Source organism: Oncorhynchus gorbuscha, linkage group LG07 (assembly GCF_021184085.1).
Source record: "Oncorhynchus gorbuscha isolate QuinsamMale2020 ecotype Even-year linkage group LG07, OgorEven_v1.0, whole genome shotgun sequence".
NCBI lineage: Eukaryota > Metazoa > Chordata > Actinopteri > Salmoniformes > Salmonidae > Oncorhynchus > Oncorhynchus gorbuscha.
The window spans coordinates 23,620,936-23,638,294 of NC_060179.1; the positions used below are offsets into that span (position 1 = coordinate 23,620,936).

General features: G+C 43.4%; 1 protein-coding gene across 7 annotated transcripts in view; it reads left to right on the forward strand.

Annotated features, from left to right (window-relative positions):
- slc12a7b (solute carrier family 12 member 7b) overlaps nucleotides 1–17,359 on the forward strand; it is a 72,752-nt gene that overhangs the window by 18,006 nt on the left and 37,387 nt on the right. For 6 of the 7 annotated variants that reach the window (XM_046355883.1, XM_046355882.1, XM_046355887.1 and 3 more), the window contains 2 exons: nucleotides 15,067–15,161; nucleotides 15,611–15,748. In XM_046355883.1, the coding sequence (XP_046211839.1) occupies nucleotides 15,067–15,161; nucleotides 15,611–15,748 (233 nt within the window). Of the gene's footprint in view, nucleotides 1–7,496; nucleotides 7,758–15,066; nucleotides 15,162–15,610; nucleotides 15,749–17,359 lie in introns of those variants that run through there. The other variant, XM_046355885.1, reaches the window with a different exon arrangement.

Sequence of the window (17,359 nt, forward strand, 5' to 3'; positions counted from 1 at the left end):
TTGCCAGTTTTATCAACAGCCCTAGCAACAGAAGCTAGAACACATCGAGCACTTTTTGTCAAGGGGACTTTATTTGACATGACAGACCCAGTGGTGTTAGAGCAAGTGATTGGTGTGTTTTCTATGAACAAACACACCAATGCAAGGTGTTTCTGTGAGTGCCTTTCCTCGACTGAGGATTGCGTAATCTAATGTGTTCATTGGGATTGTTTGCAGTTGGAGAAAGGGAGTCACATGTCACAAAAAGAGCATGGCCTCTTACACTTGTTTGCTGTAGGGGAAGTGTGTGTACTGCACAGGAAGCTGGTTGTGTATGCGGTTATGAATGAAGAGTCTCTCTTTGGTATCTCTGTTCTCTGAATAATGGCACCCACCCTCAAGCCTTTCCCCCTCTCTCCCCCCTCACCGGGGCCTTGATCCGTAGGCCCCACCACATCCCTTCATGTCATCAGCACTGAGGGTTTTCCCACACACAAACACACAGCGACAGGTTACACAACCCCATCCAGATTCACAGAGTAACGTTGGTACAACATGGCTGCGAATGCTTTCGCACTCATTTGATTGACAGGCTCTGTATCACTGTGGTTTGTTGGTAAGCGGTTGAACGGATTTGTTGAGAGTCTGGGACGAGAGAGCTACGGTGGCCTCCTCCAATCACACATTCTGTTTTTTAAAGCCCTATGAACCCGCCCCACAAAGCCCCCCTCCTGGGTGCTTGACCCTCAATGTGGCACAACTGATAAGCCTCCTGCATGTTTCTCCCCCTCACATTGGCAGACTATTACTTAACACAAGTTGGTTTCCATGCTATATCCTCAGGAAATGGCTCAACACCAACCTGCTCTGAGTAGAAAATAGTCAACAATAGCCTACATTTGATTGAATGACCATATCTCGACATGCTTGAACCCTTTGTCATAAGGGCTTACATAGTCTAGCAGATGTCATAAACAGCTAATGACGGCATACGTCAGCTCATAGCAACCGTATGTAATGTCATTATTATGATGATAGAATTATAGGCCTTATAAAATAGGGTTAAATTACAAAACGGCCGTGTAACCTACTTCAAAAACAATCAAATGCACTTCATCCTCCACTGGTGAAAGTGAAAATCGCTCAGCCTGGACTCTGTCTCTCTCACTCCACTAGTTTCAGACTGGCCCGAGGGTTAGCAGTGAAATGAGATGTGTGTTCTGTACTCTACTAGGCCAGTCTGAAACTAAAAACACTGGGCAGTGTTTTTAGAGTCTTACCTGGGACTGAAGGTGGGAGAGAGAGAGAGAGAGAGAGAGCCATGTCTGCCGGTTGGTGCATAGCTTTTCATCATCTCATTATCTCTCTGGCTTTGTCTGTCTTTTTTCTCTTTCGCCCTCCACTATTTCTCTTTCGCCCTCCGCTATTTCTCTTTTGCCCTCCCCTATTTCTCTTTCGCCCTCCCCTATTTCTCTTTCGCCCTCCCCTATTTCTCTTTCGCCCTCCCCTATTTCTCTTTCGCCCTCCCCTATTTCTCTTTCGCCCTCCCTATTTCTCTTTCTCTTTCCCCTCCCCTATTTCTCTTTCGCCCTCCCCTATTTCTCTTTTGCCCTCCCCCTATTTCTTTTTCGCCCTCCCCTATTTCTCTTTTGCCCTCCCCTATTTCTCTTTCGTCCACTCCCCTATTTCTCTTTTGCCCTCCACCCTATTTCTCCTATTTCTCTTTTGCCCTCCCCCTATTTCTCTTTTGCCCTCCCTCTATTTCTCCTATTTCTCTTTTTCCCTCCCCCTATTTCTCCTATTTCTCTTTTGCCCTCCCCCTATTTCTCCTATTTCTCTTTTGCCCTCCCCTATTTCTCTTTCGCCCTCCCCTATTTCTCTTTTCGCCCTCCCCTATTTCTCTTTTCTCTTTTGCCCTCCCCTATTTCTTTCGCCCTCCCCTATTTCTCTTTATTTCTCTTTTGCCCTCCCCTATTTCTCTTTCGTCCACTCCCCTATTTCTCTTTTGCCCTCCCCCTATTTCTCTTTTCTCTTTTGCCCTCCCTCTATTTCTCCTATTTCTCTTTTGCCCTCCCCCTATTTCTCCTATTTCTCTTTTATTTCTCTTTTGCCCTCCCCCTATTTCTCCTATTTCTCTTTTGCCCTCCCCTATTTCTCTTTTGCCCTCCCTATTTCTCTTTTGCCCTCCCCTATTTCTCTTTTGCCCTCCCCTATTTCTCTTTCGCCCTCCCCTATTTCTCCTATTTCTCTTTTTCCCTCCCCCTATTTCTCCTATTTCTCTTTTGCCCTCCCCTATTTCTCTTTTGCCCTCCCCTATTTCTCTTTTTCTCTTTTGCCCTCCCCTATTTCTCTTTTGCCCTCCCCTATTTCTCTTTTGCCCTCCCCTATTTCTCTTTTGCCCTCCCCTATTTCTCTCTTTCGCCCTCCCCTATTTCTCCTATTTCTCTTTTGCCCCCCCTATTTCTCTTTTGCCCTCCCCTATTTCTCTTTCGCCCTCCCCTATTTCTCTTTCGCCCTCCCCTATTTCTCCTATTTCTCTTTTACCCTCCCCTATTTCTCTTTCGCCCTCCCCTATTTCTCCTATTTCTCTTTCGCCCTCCCCTATTTCTCTTTCGCCCTCCCCTATTTCTCTTTCGCCCTCCCCTATTTCTCCTATTTCTCTTTTACCCTCCCCTATTTCTCTTTCGCCCTCCCCTATTTCTCCTATTTTCCCCCTCCCCTATTTCTCTTTCGCCCTCTCCCCTATTTCTCCTATTTCTCTTTCGCCCTCACTCAGTCTCCCTCCTCTCTTTCGCTCCTTCTCTCTGGAGGCCGGCCCAGCAGCAGGGCGCACGTGAGACTCACGTGCTTCTTCATCAGCTTCCCGACTTGACACACACACCACCACTCTTCTGCTTTCTCTGTCCTCCCTCTGTGCTCTTCTGTTTAGATTCCTGGGTGTGGCTATAGTGCTGGCTATACTACTGGTGCTGGTTGATTTCTCCTCTGTGCTCTTCTGTTTAGATTCCTGGGTGTGGCTATAGTGCTGGCTATACTACTGGTGCTGGTTGATTTCTCCTCTGTGCTCTTCTGTTTAGATTCCTGGGTGTGGCTATAGTGCTGGCTATACTACTGGTGCTGGTTGATTTCTCCTCTGACATTGACTCCTCTCAGGGCCTGTGGATGGCTTTAACTTCATGTTAATGTGGACAGTACAGACCCCACACACTGCCATTCTTACTCTCCCACCACTAAGTGGTCTTCGATCGACACTGTTGACATTCTTCTGTTGTTCATTCTCACTAGATAGTTTTGAGTTGGGGAAAACAAGAGAACCGGAAGTGTTATGGGGCATTAGGTAGTAGGTTTTACGTCCATTACGCCCACTATTGAGATCCACTGACTGTGGATAATGCAACCAAATGAAGTGGGAACTGTAGTTCTCTTGTTTGTTGCCTTAGTTTAACAAGTTCAAATCTATTAGAGAGGAACATCCACTAGTTCTCCTGAGTCCTGGTAAATTTGCTGATTCACTCTGTCCATTGCGTCAAGTTTTAAAGTGGTCAGCCCGCAGCTTGTTTTCCTACGTTTCAGGTTTGGCTGCTGTGACAACCATGGGTTCTGGAATTTAGAAGGGGAAACTGGAAAACACCTGGTTCCTACTTGAGCCGATCAAATCCCTGTTCGTTGCTTTGCCAAATCCCGTTAGGAAGTGTACATTGCATTGATGCTTATTGAGAGGGCAATCTTAGACAAAAAGTTGCCTTGGTTTTGGTGCAATCGTGCTTTTCATCACGATCACACAAAGGACGATCTCTTGTTAAGAAGTGTGCGTGTGTATGTGTGCTTGCATGCACCAGGGCCACGTTCAGTTGAAAAACACTCTTGAACATTGCAGATAGAAATGTCACGAATAGAGCCGACCTTATTCCTTATTCAACAGTCCATTTCTATCTGAATGTTCCAAAATGTTGCGTCCTGCTGAACGCGCCCCAGTACCTGAAGGATCTCCGACCTACCTAACAGTGACACCCTCTGGAGAAGCCTGGACTTTTCTCCATCCCATCCATCTCTCCATTAACCCTTGTGTTTTAGAATCTATTGAGAATGAGTGGCATACTGTGACTTTTGTGTAAACTTCTTCATTACCACTCTCAGGAGTTAATGACAAGATGTTCTGAAAATCTTTAAATAAAGTATTGGGGAGAAAAATAAGGGGAAAAAATGATTTAAAAAATATGATTTTTATCACGTGATGAGTGTGACTTCACCAGTTTAAGGAACTACACTTTTTCCCACAAATGCAATGGCAAATTTCACAACCATTTTATTTCAGCATCTCAATCATCAGTTGAGGTTACAAGCTTTCATTGCTGGCTTATTTTTCCAAACACAGTCATGACTTTATTTAGGCCTATTGTTTGTTGAAGAATTGATCTTGTAACAGTTTTTATTGATGGGATATTTTATTCCTGTGAATGTGTGTGAATGAAAGAACGTCTCTTGTGGTATTAATAAAACAATGACTTTTTCACTGAACAAATTCATGTTTAAATGTATCCAATTTCATGCAATTTATATTAGTAAATTAGATCATAGCTATCATGGTAGAATTGTATTTCATAAGAGGCCACAACGTTAATCAAGCCAGTATGGGAACACTTCTCTTAGAGGAAACCATAGAAACATTGTGTTCCATCCGTGAGTTGAACAAAAGCATCACAGACATTTTAATTTAGCCTGAACACTTTCAACAGACCCTACATCCTCTTCGGATCAACCCCCACCTGGGCAAAGGGGAGAGTGGTTATTGGTTTGTTTGGCCTTAGTAATGGTCTGCTCGTCTCTGCTCACATCAGCCTGGCCTGACACCTCTCTCTCTGACAGACTAACTAAACGGCCCTGAGACAACCTACTGCCCTGAAATATTTGTAGCAATTGTCTAGGATCCATTCAGTTGCATCTTTATGCAACGTTACAAGGAGGAGCACTATGTAACGTTACAAGGAGGAGCACTATGTAACGTTACAAGGAGGAGCACTATGTAACGTTACAAGGAGGAGCACTATGTAACGTTACGAGGAGGAGCACTATGTAACGTTACGAGGAGGAGCACTATGTAACGTTACGAGGAGGAGCACTATGTAACGTTACGAGGAGGAGCACTATGTAACGTTACGAGGAGGAGCACTATGTAACGTTACGAGGAGGAGCACTATGTAACGTTACAAGGAGGAGCACTATGTAACGTTACAAGGAGGAGTTTTGGGATGAAATGCGCTAGTAGATATATTAGGCTATGTACCTTCTTTATAGTCGATGCTGCTTGCACTATGATGTATGTGTGAGTAATTGATGTCAGTTGGTTTAAGCATCATTGAGCCTCCAGCTCATCGCCCCCAGTTGACCCACCCTCTCTCTCTCTCTGTCCTTCCATCCCTTCTCACTCACTCACTCACTCACTCACTCACTCACTCACTCACTCACTCACTCGGTCACTCACTCACTGTTACGTAATGGACAACAGTGATTTACCTGATAGTCTTAAAAGCTTACAGCTTCACAGAGTACAACAGACCTGACAGAGCCTCAGTAAGCCAAGCTCCCTCCCTCTACTCACCAAAGCATCCCTATTTTTTGTATTTCACTTTTGGTGACCGCACTGTATCTCTCTTTCACCTCATTATATATGCACACTATGCAGCACAGCCTATACTTCAGGTTGACAGTCAAACTCTCCTCAGTTTTGCTTCAATGACAACGTGTAGGTAGTTCATCCAAGGCCATTTCAGAGGGGACATCAAGATGCAGTCAATCCAGTCCCAGTGACTGTATGGCAAAGCCAGGTCGTTCTCGTACTCCTGTTCAGCCTCTGACCAGTGACCACCATAGTTCCCACCATAGCGTTCTATGGTGTTCTATATTGCCTGTCCCTACCAGAGCACAGAGTTCAGTGGTGTGTTTTATTAAAAGGACAGGATTTGGCTAATCTGGTTAAGTGATTTACTGTCTAGTTCACATGGTTTTAGAGAGGTGATTAATGGGCATTGGACTTGGGCATTACAGTTCTCTCTCTCTGCCTGGTTACAGGTACAACGCTTGGCAAACCAGTCCACCATGTTGGCATCCGTTTGAATTCTAAATCTCAAACCAGATTGGTTAAACTCTTCCTAGGACGACTTAGGCTATGGGCTGTTCTGACACTCTCATTGACAGCCCTTTTGCTTGAAAAGGCAGGTAAAAAAGGTATTAGAATATGCAACTGTTTCTCAAGGAAAAATTAAAGGGAAAAACAGTTTACCAGACCATGTCCTCTTGCTACAGGTAATAAATACTATTAGATTGGGTTCTATTGTTTTGCACAGAAGTCTGTTGCAATACATCGACTGATTTAGAGAGAGTGTCAAACGGCAAAGTAATGTTTTATCGTATCGTTGTCCTGTTGTTTTACTGTGTGGTTGTTTTGACCACAGTGATCTAAGGTTGGGATTAGGCTCATCTCACTAAGTCCCAGTAGTGAGGTTACAGCTCAACTGTCCACCTCCGACACCTACAGTACCATGTGACTAACATACAGTCCAGGAGCAAAGTTGTCATATGTCAAACCCTAGTAGAACTTGCATTGATCAGCTTTAGCAGGCACCGGCACCCTAGCACCGGCACCCTAGCACCGGCACCCTAGTGCAGGCACCATACACTAGGCATCATCCCCTTCTATACTCCAAACATCCAACTTCACATCCAACTGCAAAGTCAACTGACAGTCCAACGACAGTTAAACTCATTATGTTCTCAAACCCAATTCTCCACTTCACTCTCACATTATTCTTGCGATAAGTGCCCTTGTTTTATCAACCTTGCTTGATGCAAAATATTCAGTCATTGATTGCACTCTAGCTTTTGCTGTTTTGTAATGAATCTGACCTGTCATGGACGAGAGGCACTTGCTTAGCCATGCACGGGGCTTTCCCACGAAGGTCTCCGTTTTGTTTCAAGGCAGGCAGATCGTGGATAATGTCCCTTGTGGGCATTTAGGACAGAATGTGTGTTACCATGTAGGCAATTGTGTTTGTGTTCTGAGGATGCGAGTGTCTGTACTGTCTGCCTGCAGGATGTGTGTGGTAATGTAAACCCTTGTTTCTCCTCTGTTCAGAGGCTTGGAATATAATGGAGCGTTAGCTGTTCATGGGTAGAGGAGCAACTGCACATCTCTCCCTTACTCCTCCTACTTGTCTCTCTCTCACTCATCCTCTCTCCAACTCTCACTTTCTCCCTCTTCCTGCCTTCCTCTTGCCCTCTTTTGCTGCTCCTCCCCTCTGAGTGTGTGTGAGAGAGAGAGAGTGTGAGGCAGTGATGATCAGGAGTGGAGTGGGGGCTGGGATGCGTGGCTGCTGCCATCTCCATCAGCCAGTGTCTTCTCTCTCACTCACTCACTCACTCACTCACACACACACACACACACACACACACACACACACACACACACACACACACACACACACACACACACACACACACACACACACACACACACACACACACACACACACACACACACACACACACACACACACACACACACACACACATATACACACACACACACACACACACTGAGCTGGTCCTCACTCACAGAGCGCTCAGCGACGTAGCGTCTCTACCATAGCCACACAGCTCCCGTCCTCTCCTCCATCACCTGGGACCCCGTAACAGCAGCAGCACTACAGGGACGTCTCCCCCTTCAGCCCCTCTCCACTCCAGCATGGAGCAAGGGGAAGGCTCGCAGTCGCGACGGAGGGGTAAGTGCCTGGGCGACTCTCACCTGGAGGATTTTTTATACCCCCTAGAGTCAGACTTCTATCTCGCTACGCTTGACTTTCTTACCCCCCTAGATGCAGGCTGCTACCTAGTTATCATGGGCTGCAAAGGCTGCTGTACTAACCTATTGATTGGCTGTTGACGGAGCGTTCTATGGTGTTCTATAGGTTTTCTGTAGTTGTCGGCTTTATGTTTTTGTTTTGTGTTCATTTCTCTCTTGTAGAATGTTTTACATTTGCATTTTTATTCATTTAGCAGACGCTCTTATCCAGAGTGACTTACAGTTGTGAGTGCATACGTTTTTCCAAACTTGGTATTTTAAGTGGATTTATTTACCTGGGATGACATTTGATGTCTGTACTGGTCTTGAGTTGGAGTAAGGCGAGGTAAAGCGATTGAAGGGAATAGTTTCTGACTCTCTCTCTCTCTCTCTCTCTCTCTCTCTCTCTCTCTCTCTCTCTCTCGTACCGTGAACCATAGGCAAACTAACGTTGGGAGTGCTAGGAAGCTTACTGTACAGAGCTTCCACTGAGGGGAGCTTAGCGGTTATAAATAGTGTGTGTGTGGCCATTTATTACCATAGAGACTGAGACGCTTGGCCTCCCTATTAGTTCACTGCTACCTGAAGCTCAGTCACACAGCACAGGTGCACGGTTTCCCTTCTTTCTTGTCTTCCTACTCCTCTCTGTTTGAAGGAAGCATGAATATCGACTCGTTTTGTAGAGGGATGTTCACCAATATTCCTGGTTTCTGACTTGGAAGGTTTCTTTTGCTGTGGGTCGGTTGCTGTTCCAATTTTGATACTAGCTAAACATAGGACTTAGAATGAGGTAATGCACAGTATTGGCCATGTATTGCATTCTAGGTGGCATGCAATTGTGGATATTGGAACATAGACTTTATAGCATGGGTATTCAAATCTTGCCTCACGAGGTCCGGAGTAATGCTCTTTTTGTGTGCACCCACCTGGTGTCTCAGGTCTAAATCTTTCCCTGATTAGAGCAGGGATTCCCAAACGTTTTCACTCAGGCCACCCTTCCAGCACTCAGGCCGCCTCGGGTGTCTATTTCTATGGGAACAAGCACTGTTCATGACACACTGTTCACACCCCTCCTGTAGGCGGAGAGAAAATTTAACAGGTTTTAAGCTTATTTCCTGCAATTCTACACATTTTGTCATGGGGTGCAGAGTATATTGCAGTTTTAAAAGTTAATTTTCTTGCAATTCCATACATTTTGCCATGCCTAATGTGTATTCATGTGATATTTGAGTGACTCAAACATTACAATAAAATCTCATGTTTAAAAAAAACCTAGCTAAAAAAGATTAGCTGACATGAGCTAGTTGATCTGGACATTTCTGACAAATGATAAATAGCTCTCTATGGTATGTAATGACTGACATGACAAGAGGAAAACTGATTATGTACCACCCAATTTCAAAATGACACGATGTGCCTTCTACTATTACAGCATTCAAGAGTAAGTTGAAAGCCGGACTGAGTAATGGAGTCTATGGAGTCTCACTTCCTTGTTGGCAACTCATTGGCTACTCACAACCTTTTTCAACTCAACCAAATTTTTGTGGGACATTGCTTTGTAAAATGCAAATTCCTTGACATAAATTGACTAAATGAGTCTTGATTCTGGTCTCTTTCTCAGTTCATTAGTGCTGTTTACAGTAGACTTTGTGTTGCCATTGTATGCTTCATTGGAGCACATTGGTTAGGTTTTACACAACTTTCACCAATGGCACAACAGCAAGACAGCAAGAAATATAGACGATTATTTGCAGAACCTGCCCCTTCATTGTCTGACCCTCAGGTCATTGTATTGAAAAAGATGAATGTGTCCTCAATAACAAACCTGGTTAAATAAAGGCAATAATATTGTCAACCTTCGTATCAGAAATCTGTTGTGCAGCCTCTCGCTCTGATCAAAACATTTGGGAATAGGAAAGTTGTGAGAACTGGAGTTAAAGGGAATGTCGGCTACTGCTGTATTCCTGGCTAAATTCATGCAGTGCAAGTTATGCAACTTCTCGGATTGGATGGACTGGGATTGCATGGGTAGTTCTGGCATGTCTGCCTGTTGACACCTTGTAAATTGAATTTGAACTGCTAATCCTGTCTCACGATTGCAATTGAACTGTATAAATTCACCTTTGACTTCATTATTCCCATACCATTATTACAGAGAATCAGACCAATTATGCTACCCTCTGCCTATTGGCTACTTAGCTTATTCAAGCCTGTCTCAAAATACACAAAAAAAAGCTGTTCACCTGACTCGCCTTTCAAAGATATCTAGAAATGCACACGTTTTGTGCTCTTGTAGCAAGCAATCACTCCCCCCCCCCCCCCCCCATTGCTGACCACAAATGATCTATAACTGGGCTAATAAATAACTAACTAACTAGCAAAGGATATGAACAAATGTACAAACATGGTCGCTAGCTCTCGCTTTGATCTCAACAAGCGCATCTACTCACGACTGCTGATGCTGTAAATACAGTCCAGTTAAAAGTGAATGGCAGATCCATACAATGATCTATTTGCATATATACCTACTGCAGCTCTGAGTCGTGCCTGTCAATGCAATAGAATCCTACTCCGATGCGCTCTGCCTGCAACAAAATCTCTTTTATAGTTAGTTTTGCATAGTTCATTTTGTTTTCGGTATGTTGCACTGAAAGTGGCTAATATTGCGTTGATTCGATCACAATTCCCACAGTAAACGGACACATTGATAGTGTTAACTAACAGGGAAAACTCTAGAAAGTTCAGTGAAGTTCAATCTTGTGCTTCTCTGCGCAGGCTGATATTTCTTCTGGGCGGCAGTTCCTGGGGAGCTTCAATGGAACATTTTGTTGTAGGCCTTCATCCACAGCCTCAGTAAGATGTCTGCTGCAATAACAAGGGTTTTGACTGGGATATGCCTAACTGTTGGGTCTTTCTCAGTCCCTATATACACACAGTGCTGCAAAGGGTAGGCCCAATGTAAGATTCTTACATTACGATGCAGAAGAGACTTGTTTAATGCATGGCCAGGCAAAGCTCTGGGGTAGTTTGACTTTTATACTCTTGACGTAGATGCATCAATCCGTACTATGCAGTCTCCGACCAAGAGAACACAGTGAAAATGGCAAAATGTCCCATATCTTCTTTGTGAGCTGAACTGGGTCCGGACATGGCGTGTGAGCATTTGTTGTGCACAGATTTAGAGAGGAATGACGAGGATTCAGGTATTCTTCTAGAGTAGCCAGCTAAAGTTACGCAACATGGGGAGACAGGCAACATCGCTGCGGAGAATAACAACCGCCTGCCCCATCAATGGACACGGTATACTCTTTCCCGAACCGCCCCCTTTTAGACCTCTGTGTGTATCTCTTTCTCTCTTTCTCGTTAGTTAGTTAGTTCTCTGATTTGAAGAGGTAGACCAGTCCATTGGTAGCTGCCTATCTTGAGAAGGGATGAATAGGCACGTACGATGCCCAGCGATGATGTGCCCACATGTCCATAAACTAGGTCACCAGTTTGGCCTTAGTAGGCTAGCCCATATGAAAGTGGACCGTGCCTCCTGGGACTTTTCCAACTGCTCCCTCAACGTCCCTCCCCACTCCCTCCTTCAACACTCGCCCACCCCCCCCACACACACACACATGCTCAAACTTTTAGATTCTTACATATTGGTCTTGACAGGAAGAAGAAGAGAAAAAAAGTGTTGGGAGGATCTCTTCTGCTGTCCTACCAATCCAGTCAATTTAAAGGAGGAGTTAGGATGGAGTGTCACCTTGTTACCGTCCAAAAGTGGAAGTTGCTTCACAGGCTCTCTTTCCGTTCCCATGAAAACCGGAACATCCGGTTGTTGGGGACTGGGCACAGGCTAGTTGGCACATGGATCTATCCTGTGAGTGTCAGGGATCAGTGTCAATTCCTTTGCCATGGTGAGGATGTTTTAATGCTCACTGTGGGACTTTGTATCTTATCACCTGCTGTGATGTCTGCTGGGATGTCTCATGATTGGACATGATACAGGTTTTCTGCAGAGTCTTTGGGATTGATCGCTTAAGCAATAAAGCTTGAGGGAGTGTGGTGTATATGGCCAATATACCACGGCTAAGGACTGTTCTTGCGCACGACGCAACCCGGATTGTCTGGATACAGCCCTTAGCCATGGAATATTGGCCATATACCACAAGCCCCAGTGGTGCCTTATTGCTATTATAAACTGGTTATCAACGTAATTCGAGCAGTAAAAATAAATGTTTTGTCATGCACGTCTGATATACCACGGCTGTCAGCCAATCAGCATTCAGGAGCTCGAACAAACCAATTTAAAATCTACATTTATAGCTCTGGGAAACTGAGGGTCGGTACAATGCGTTAGGTGTTTTATGTTGATTAGATTTATGAACTTCACCTGAACCTTTTTGAAGATGTTCTTTAATATGGACGGGCTTATGACATCGGAACATGAATAACAAATGTTGAATTGTCTCTGAGCAAATGATCCCGTGTCGCTCAGTTGGTAGAGACTGGCTCTTGCAACACCAGGGTTGAGGGTTCAATTCCCACTGGGGAACAAGTATGAATTAGTTTGACTTACAGTAGTGAGTGCATTTCAATCTGGATAAGATCATCTGCTAAATTACTCAAATGTTAACGGATGTCATTTTTACTTTCATTTTCCACAGGTCATAGAACCACCTGCTATTGGAACCATAAATAGTTGCTATAATCCCCCATTGAAAAGCAATCCTGACTTCCAGGATTCTTGCTGGATCCCTCCCCCGCTGACATCCTTACACTGTGCTTCTCTTACACACGTGGCATGCTGCAAGTAGAAAAGTACCACACTAATATTAGACACAGCACACAGGAATTAACCCTCGGTTCAAAGGGGATTTGATGACATTGGGATTTAGCGTCATTAAAGTCTGTAGATCGTACTGTACAGTCTGTCAGTGCAAGAGTGTGACATGGAATCGCTTCCTCTTGCCTCGAACGCCGCCACATATTTACTCCCATTCCCTATATTTATGTTATCCTTCCCCACACACACAATCAATTTATTTGCCATAATATCTCTGCCCTCTAGTCCGCTTTAAAGGCCCCTATCACACAATGACATTCTGACTTTCTTTACAATTACCACAGGGCTTAGGCTGCAAGCTTCTTATTCCCAGCAGCTGGATCAAGCAGCAAAAGTTACACCGACGAAAGCACACAGGTCACACTTCACCAGGTCTGAATGAATGAATTTGGTTGACTTACATACTCACATAAATGGGTACGGAAAGGAGACACTGGCTATTGAGTATTGAAACATGAGACGCTCGCAAAATGGTGTCTTGGTAGCGCCATACGTAGACCTACGGTATCTCAACCCCCATTTAGAGGCTGTCTGCTATTCTGCTTACTCTAAACACTTGCTCTGCGCGATGCTCTGCAGAATGCTGGGTAAAGGGCCGGCTCGGCTCACAGTTTGGTGCCAGAATGTTCTGTCCCCACACGCTGTTAGGCCTCAGGTGGGCGGAATGGCAGCGTAAGCTGTTGCCAGACACATGAAAGAAGCCAACTCTGACATTCCAGTCTGCTGTGTGTTGATATACAATTCCTCACAAGAGGAAATGTCATACTCTTAGCCTCTGAAAAGCTAAAGCATTAGATCAAATATATGGGATGAATTATGCATGCATGTTTAAGATGACTATTTTAGTGTTGCAAGGTGAACAATGTAGAGACTTACATTGCCAAATAAATAGTGTAGTGATTGATTAATGCAATTTAGTAGGCCCTAAAACATCTTATCAACCCTTTTTGAGGGAACTTTATTTGGCAAAACAGAATCATAAGATTGCGTAAATTGCCTCAATTATCTCTCATTTTCTTTTGATAGTTGTAACAAGTCGGCTGTTAGGCCTGCTTTTGTAACACAGACCAAAATAACTCATTCCCATTGTTTGTTTAGTCTTCACGCTCTGTCTGGGTCTGTAGTTTTTCCTCTGTTGATGGTATCGGCTAGCCAGACTGACGCTAATGCTAAAACAGAACCCATTGGAAATGAGTGGCTAAATAAGAATCATCTCCACTTGTCACTGCCTTCTGTAGCGGTCATAATTTTAGATATTTTTTAGCCAACTCTATTTTTAGCCATCGACTCAATGTAATCAATGAATATTTGTTGCTTCTAGCGAACTATAATTACATACTCGTACTACATGTTTGTGAACCATCTCAACCATGAGGAGGATATGTGTGTGTTCGTGATTCATCCAGAACTTCCATTACAAGCTGTAATAGCTGGATCAATGACCCATTACCACCAGACATCGATCACCATCATATCCCCCCAATGTCCCAGTAAAAGAAAATCTATGGGGCTGAGCTGAAACTCGGTGAAGTGAAAGTTTGATTCATTTTCTTGTCTTCCAAACAAACTGGGTCCGTTTCCCATTAATGGTGGAATTTAGGCGTACGAGTGTATTTAACAATGGGCTCTATCCTACAGTGGCCAAAGATTTAACATACGTTTCCCAAAACACCACGCAGAGGGAATGTTCGCTAAGTGCGTCGTTTGAACATGTCGATACAGATGGGATCGAAAGAAGGGGAACGCTGCTTTTGAGTCATACTTGAATAGGGAATGCTATTTTAACATTACATTTATTTCACAGTACTGATGACGGATCAGCTCCTTGAGCGATGGTATCACCTGCGGCTGAAAATAGAACTCAATTGATTAAACATGAAATGTATTTCAATATGATTCAAATAGGCCTATAGCCTACTGTTTATATTTTAATGCAGTCAGCTCGGTTTTCATTTGAAGAATTTTTAAACTGTACGTTGTTTGTATCAATTGAAAACATATTGGCAACTTTTTCACAGAGAAACGGATAAACCATATGATTCTATGTTTAGTGGAGATCTTCTGTGTATAAAGTGACACGGGAGGGTAAAGGTTATCTAACAGTGCCCTTAGCTGTTCTACGAGTGGTCTGAGGCAGGGGTAGATTACGAGTCGCTTTCAAGTGCAACATTAATAACGATGGTTTTAGGAAACAGCTTTGAGATTTACAAATGCTCCTATAAAGATTCTAACAATTTCACTTTTGGGAAACCAGGCCCTGGTTGGTTTGAGCTTTTACCATAAGTTTTCTGGTTGATCTCTGGTTAACAGCCAGTTAACCTACCTCAGCCGATACAGTCATTTTAAAATGATCTTTTCCACTTCAATGACTTTAATGGAGGTTTGTTTTTTCAAAAACTCTCTTCTGCTTCCACAGGCGATGGCATGCCAAAGGAAAGCAGTCCGTTCATAAACAACACAGACAATGACAAAGGGAATCTATACGATGGGAAGAACATGGCCCTCTTTGAGGTAACTGTCAACATCCAACAGCCTTGATTTATATATAATGTTATCTGTAGTATTTCATTTGACCTTTGACCTAAGCTTTGACTTAGGTCTGTTGGTCAGGGATTCGATGCTAAATGGAGTGAGATGACAACTGTGCGGCAGGGGCTTTCTCTGTTATTTCTATTCACTGTCTAATGCCATTTGGCTGCTCTAACCTCTCTATGCTAGTGATACATTATATTGAATCCTATGAATAACATGAATTATGGACTATTTCTACTTCTCTACTATAATTTGATCCAGCAAAGATTTTCTAATCTCATTTGATTTCTCTGCAGTTTCTAAATTCCTCTTGACCGTTTCTCCCATCATTGCAGTTCTCAAGTTATTTCCTTGACCCTTATGCAGAGAGCTTGAATGCTAAGAGGTGGTATGACACTTTTTGTTTCATGGTATTTTTTTGCTCACAGGAAGAGATGGACAGCAACCCCATGGTGTCCTCGCTTCTCAACAAGCTGGCTAACTACACCAACCTCACCCAGGGGGTCAAAGAGCACGAGGAGGCAGATGACGACGAGGGGCCAGCCAAGACTAAGAAACCAGTCAAGGTAAGCCTGTTGTCTCCACACTGTGTGGACAATAACGTTTAAAAATTATATTTCTAAATTCTGACATCCACTTAGTGACACAAGCCACTTCTGTGCACATCCAACTGCCCGAGTTTGGTGATAATGACAAAGCAAATGTAATCCTCTCAACGTGGGGACTTTGTGGGTGTTCTGAAGTGTGGAGAAATAGCTTTGTTTGGACTGTTGGTACTGTAGATGGAACAGCCTATGGTTTCAAGACTATACAATGTCTTCAATGTAGTGTATCCCATCGTGTGTATTTTATTGTACCCTTTAAAAACTACTGAATGAATGATTGCAGAACAGGGTCTTTGACCAGAGCAAACATTCATTGTGCAGCACGAAGGACATGCAAACATTCCCACTTTGTTTGCCTACACTGTGATTGATCAGTGTTGCCTTTATACTTACTAACACAACTTCTTCTATCTATCCTAGACTATGGCGAAACACAAATAAGACCTTACTTTGTGGATCAGATGTCATTTATAACTATCTTTTGCAGATGAATTATTGGATACCATTATAAGACATCATTGCACAAAATATGGATGACTGAATTGTCTGTCACTCCCAAACAGAAGACAATTGCATTGATACCCAATGTATTTTTGAATGTGTCAACTTACATTTCCCTGTATATATTAAGGAACACCTAACTTTACAAGAGTCACACTACTCCATTCGACAACAGCAGCAATGACAAGGGGGACATCGTGATGTTAGAGCAAGATCTTTCGGATACAAGGCCCGACTGGAATACTTTACCTTCAGTAATCAGGGCATGACAATCACACTGTGATTTAAGAAAGCCCGTTTTCACCTGTTAAGAACAATCTGCTTGTGTTTTTAACTAATAGAAACATCATGTGCAGATATTTGTAAATAAACATGTATGTACTATGACTTCAGAAAGTATTGATACTCCTTATTCCACATTTTGTTGTGTTACAGCCTGAATTCAAAATGGATTCAATATTTTTTTTCTCACACATCTACACACAATACCGCAATATGACAAAGTGAAATCATGTTTTTACACATTTAAGCACATGAATGAACGGCCAGCCGGCTTGGCTTGCAACAATTGGGGCACGACCTATATTTTTGTTGAGGCATGAAATAGTAACCTCTGAATACAATTATTCAAATTAAAGTTTTTTTATTTAATTGGTAAACCATTGTAGAAAACCAATTGTACACTCGAGGTTCTGCAACGGCTGTACACTCGAGGTCCTTACCACGGCTGTGCTGATCTATGGTACTCGGCTCCGCCTCATACCTATGACCGCAGCAGAGCCGTGCAAATGAGTTGTTTAGCACACTATCTTGTGTACAAGTGCTTTATTCAAAATCTGTTTTTTAAATGTATTATTGTTCTCCTATCACAGCCATTTAACTCTTACTGTCTCCATTGGCCTCGTGGTGAAATCCCTGAGCGGTTTCCTTCCTCTCCGGCCACCAAGTTAGGAAGGACGCCTGCATCTTTGTAGTAACTGGGTCTGTTGATACACTTTGGATGGTGTAATTAATAACTACAACATGCTCAAAGAGAGATTCAATGTCTTTAAAAAAAAATGTTGTTTAAAG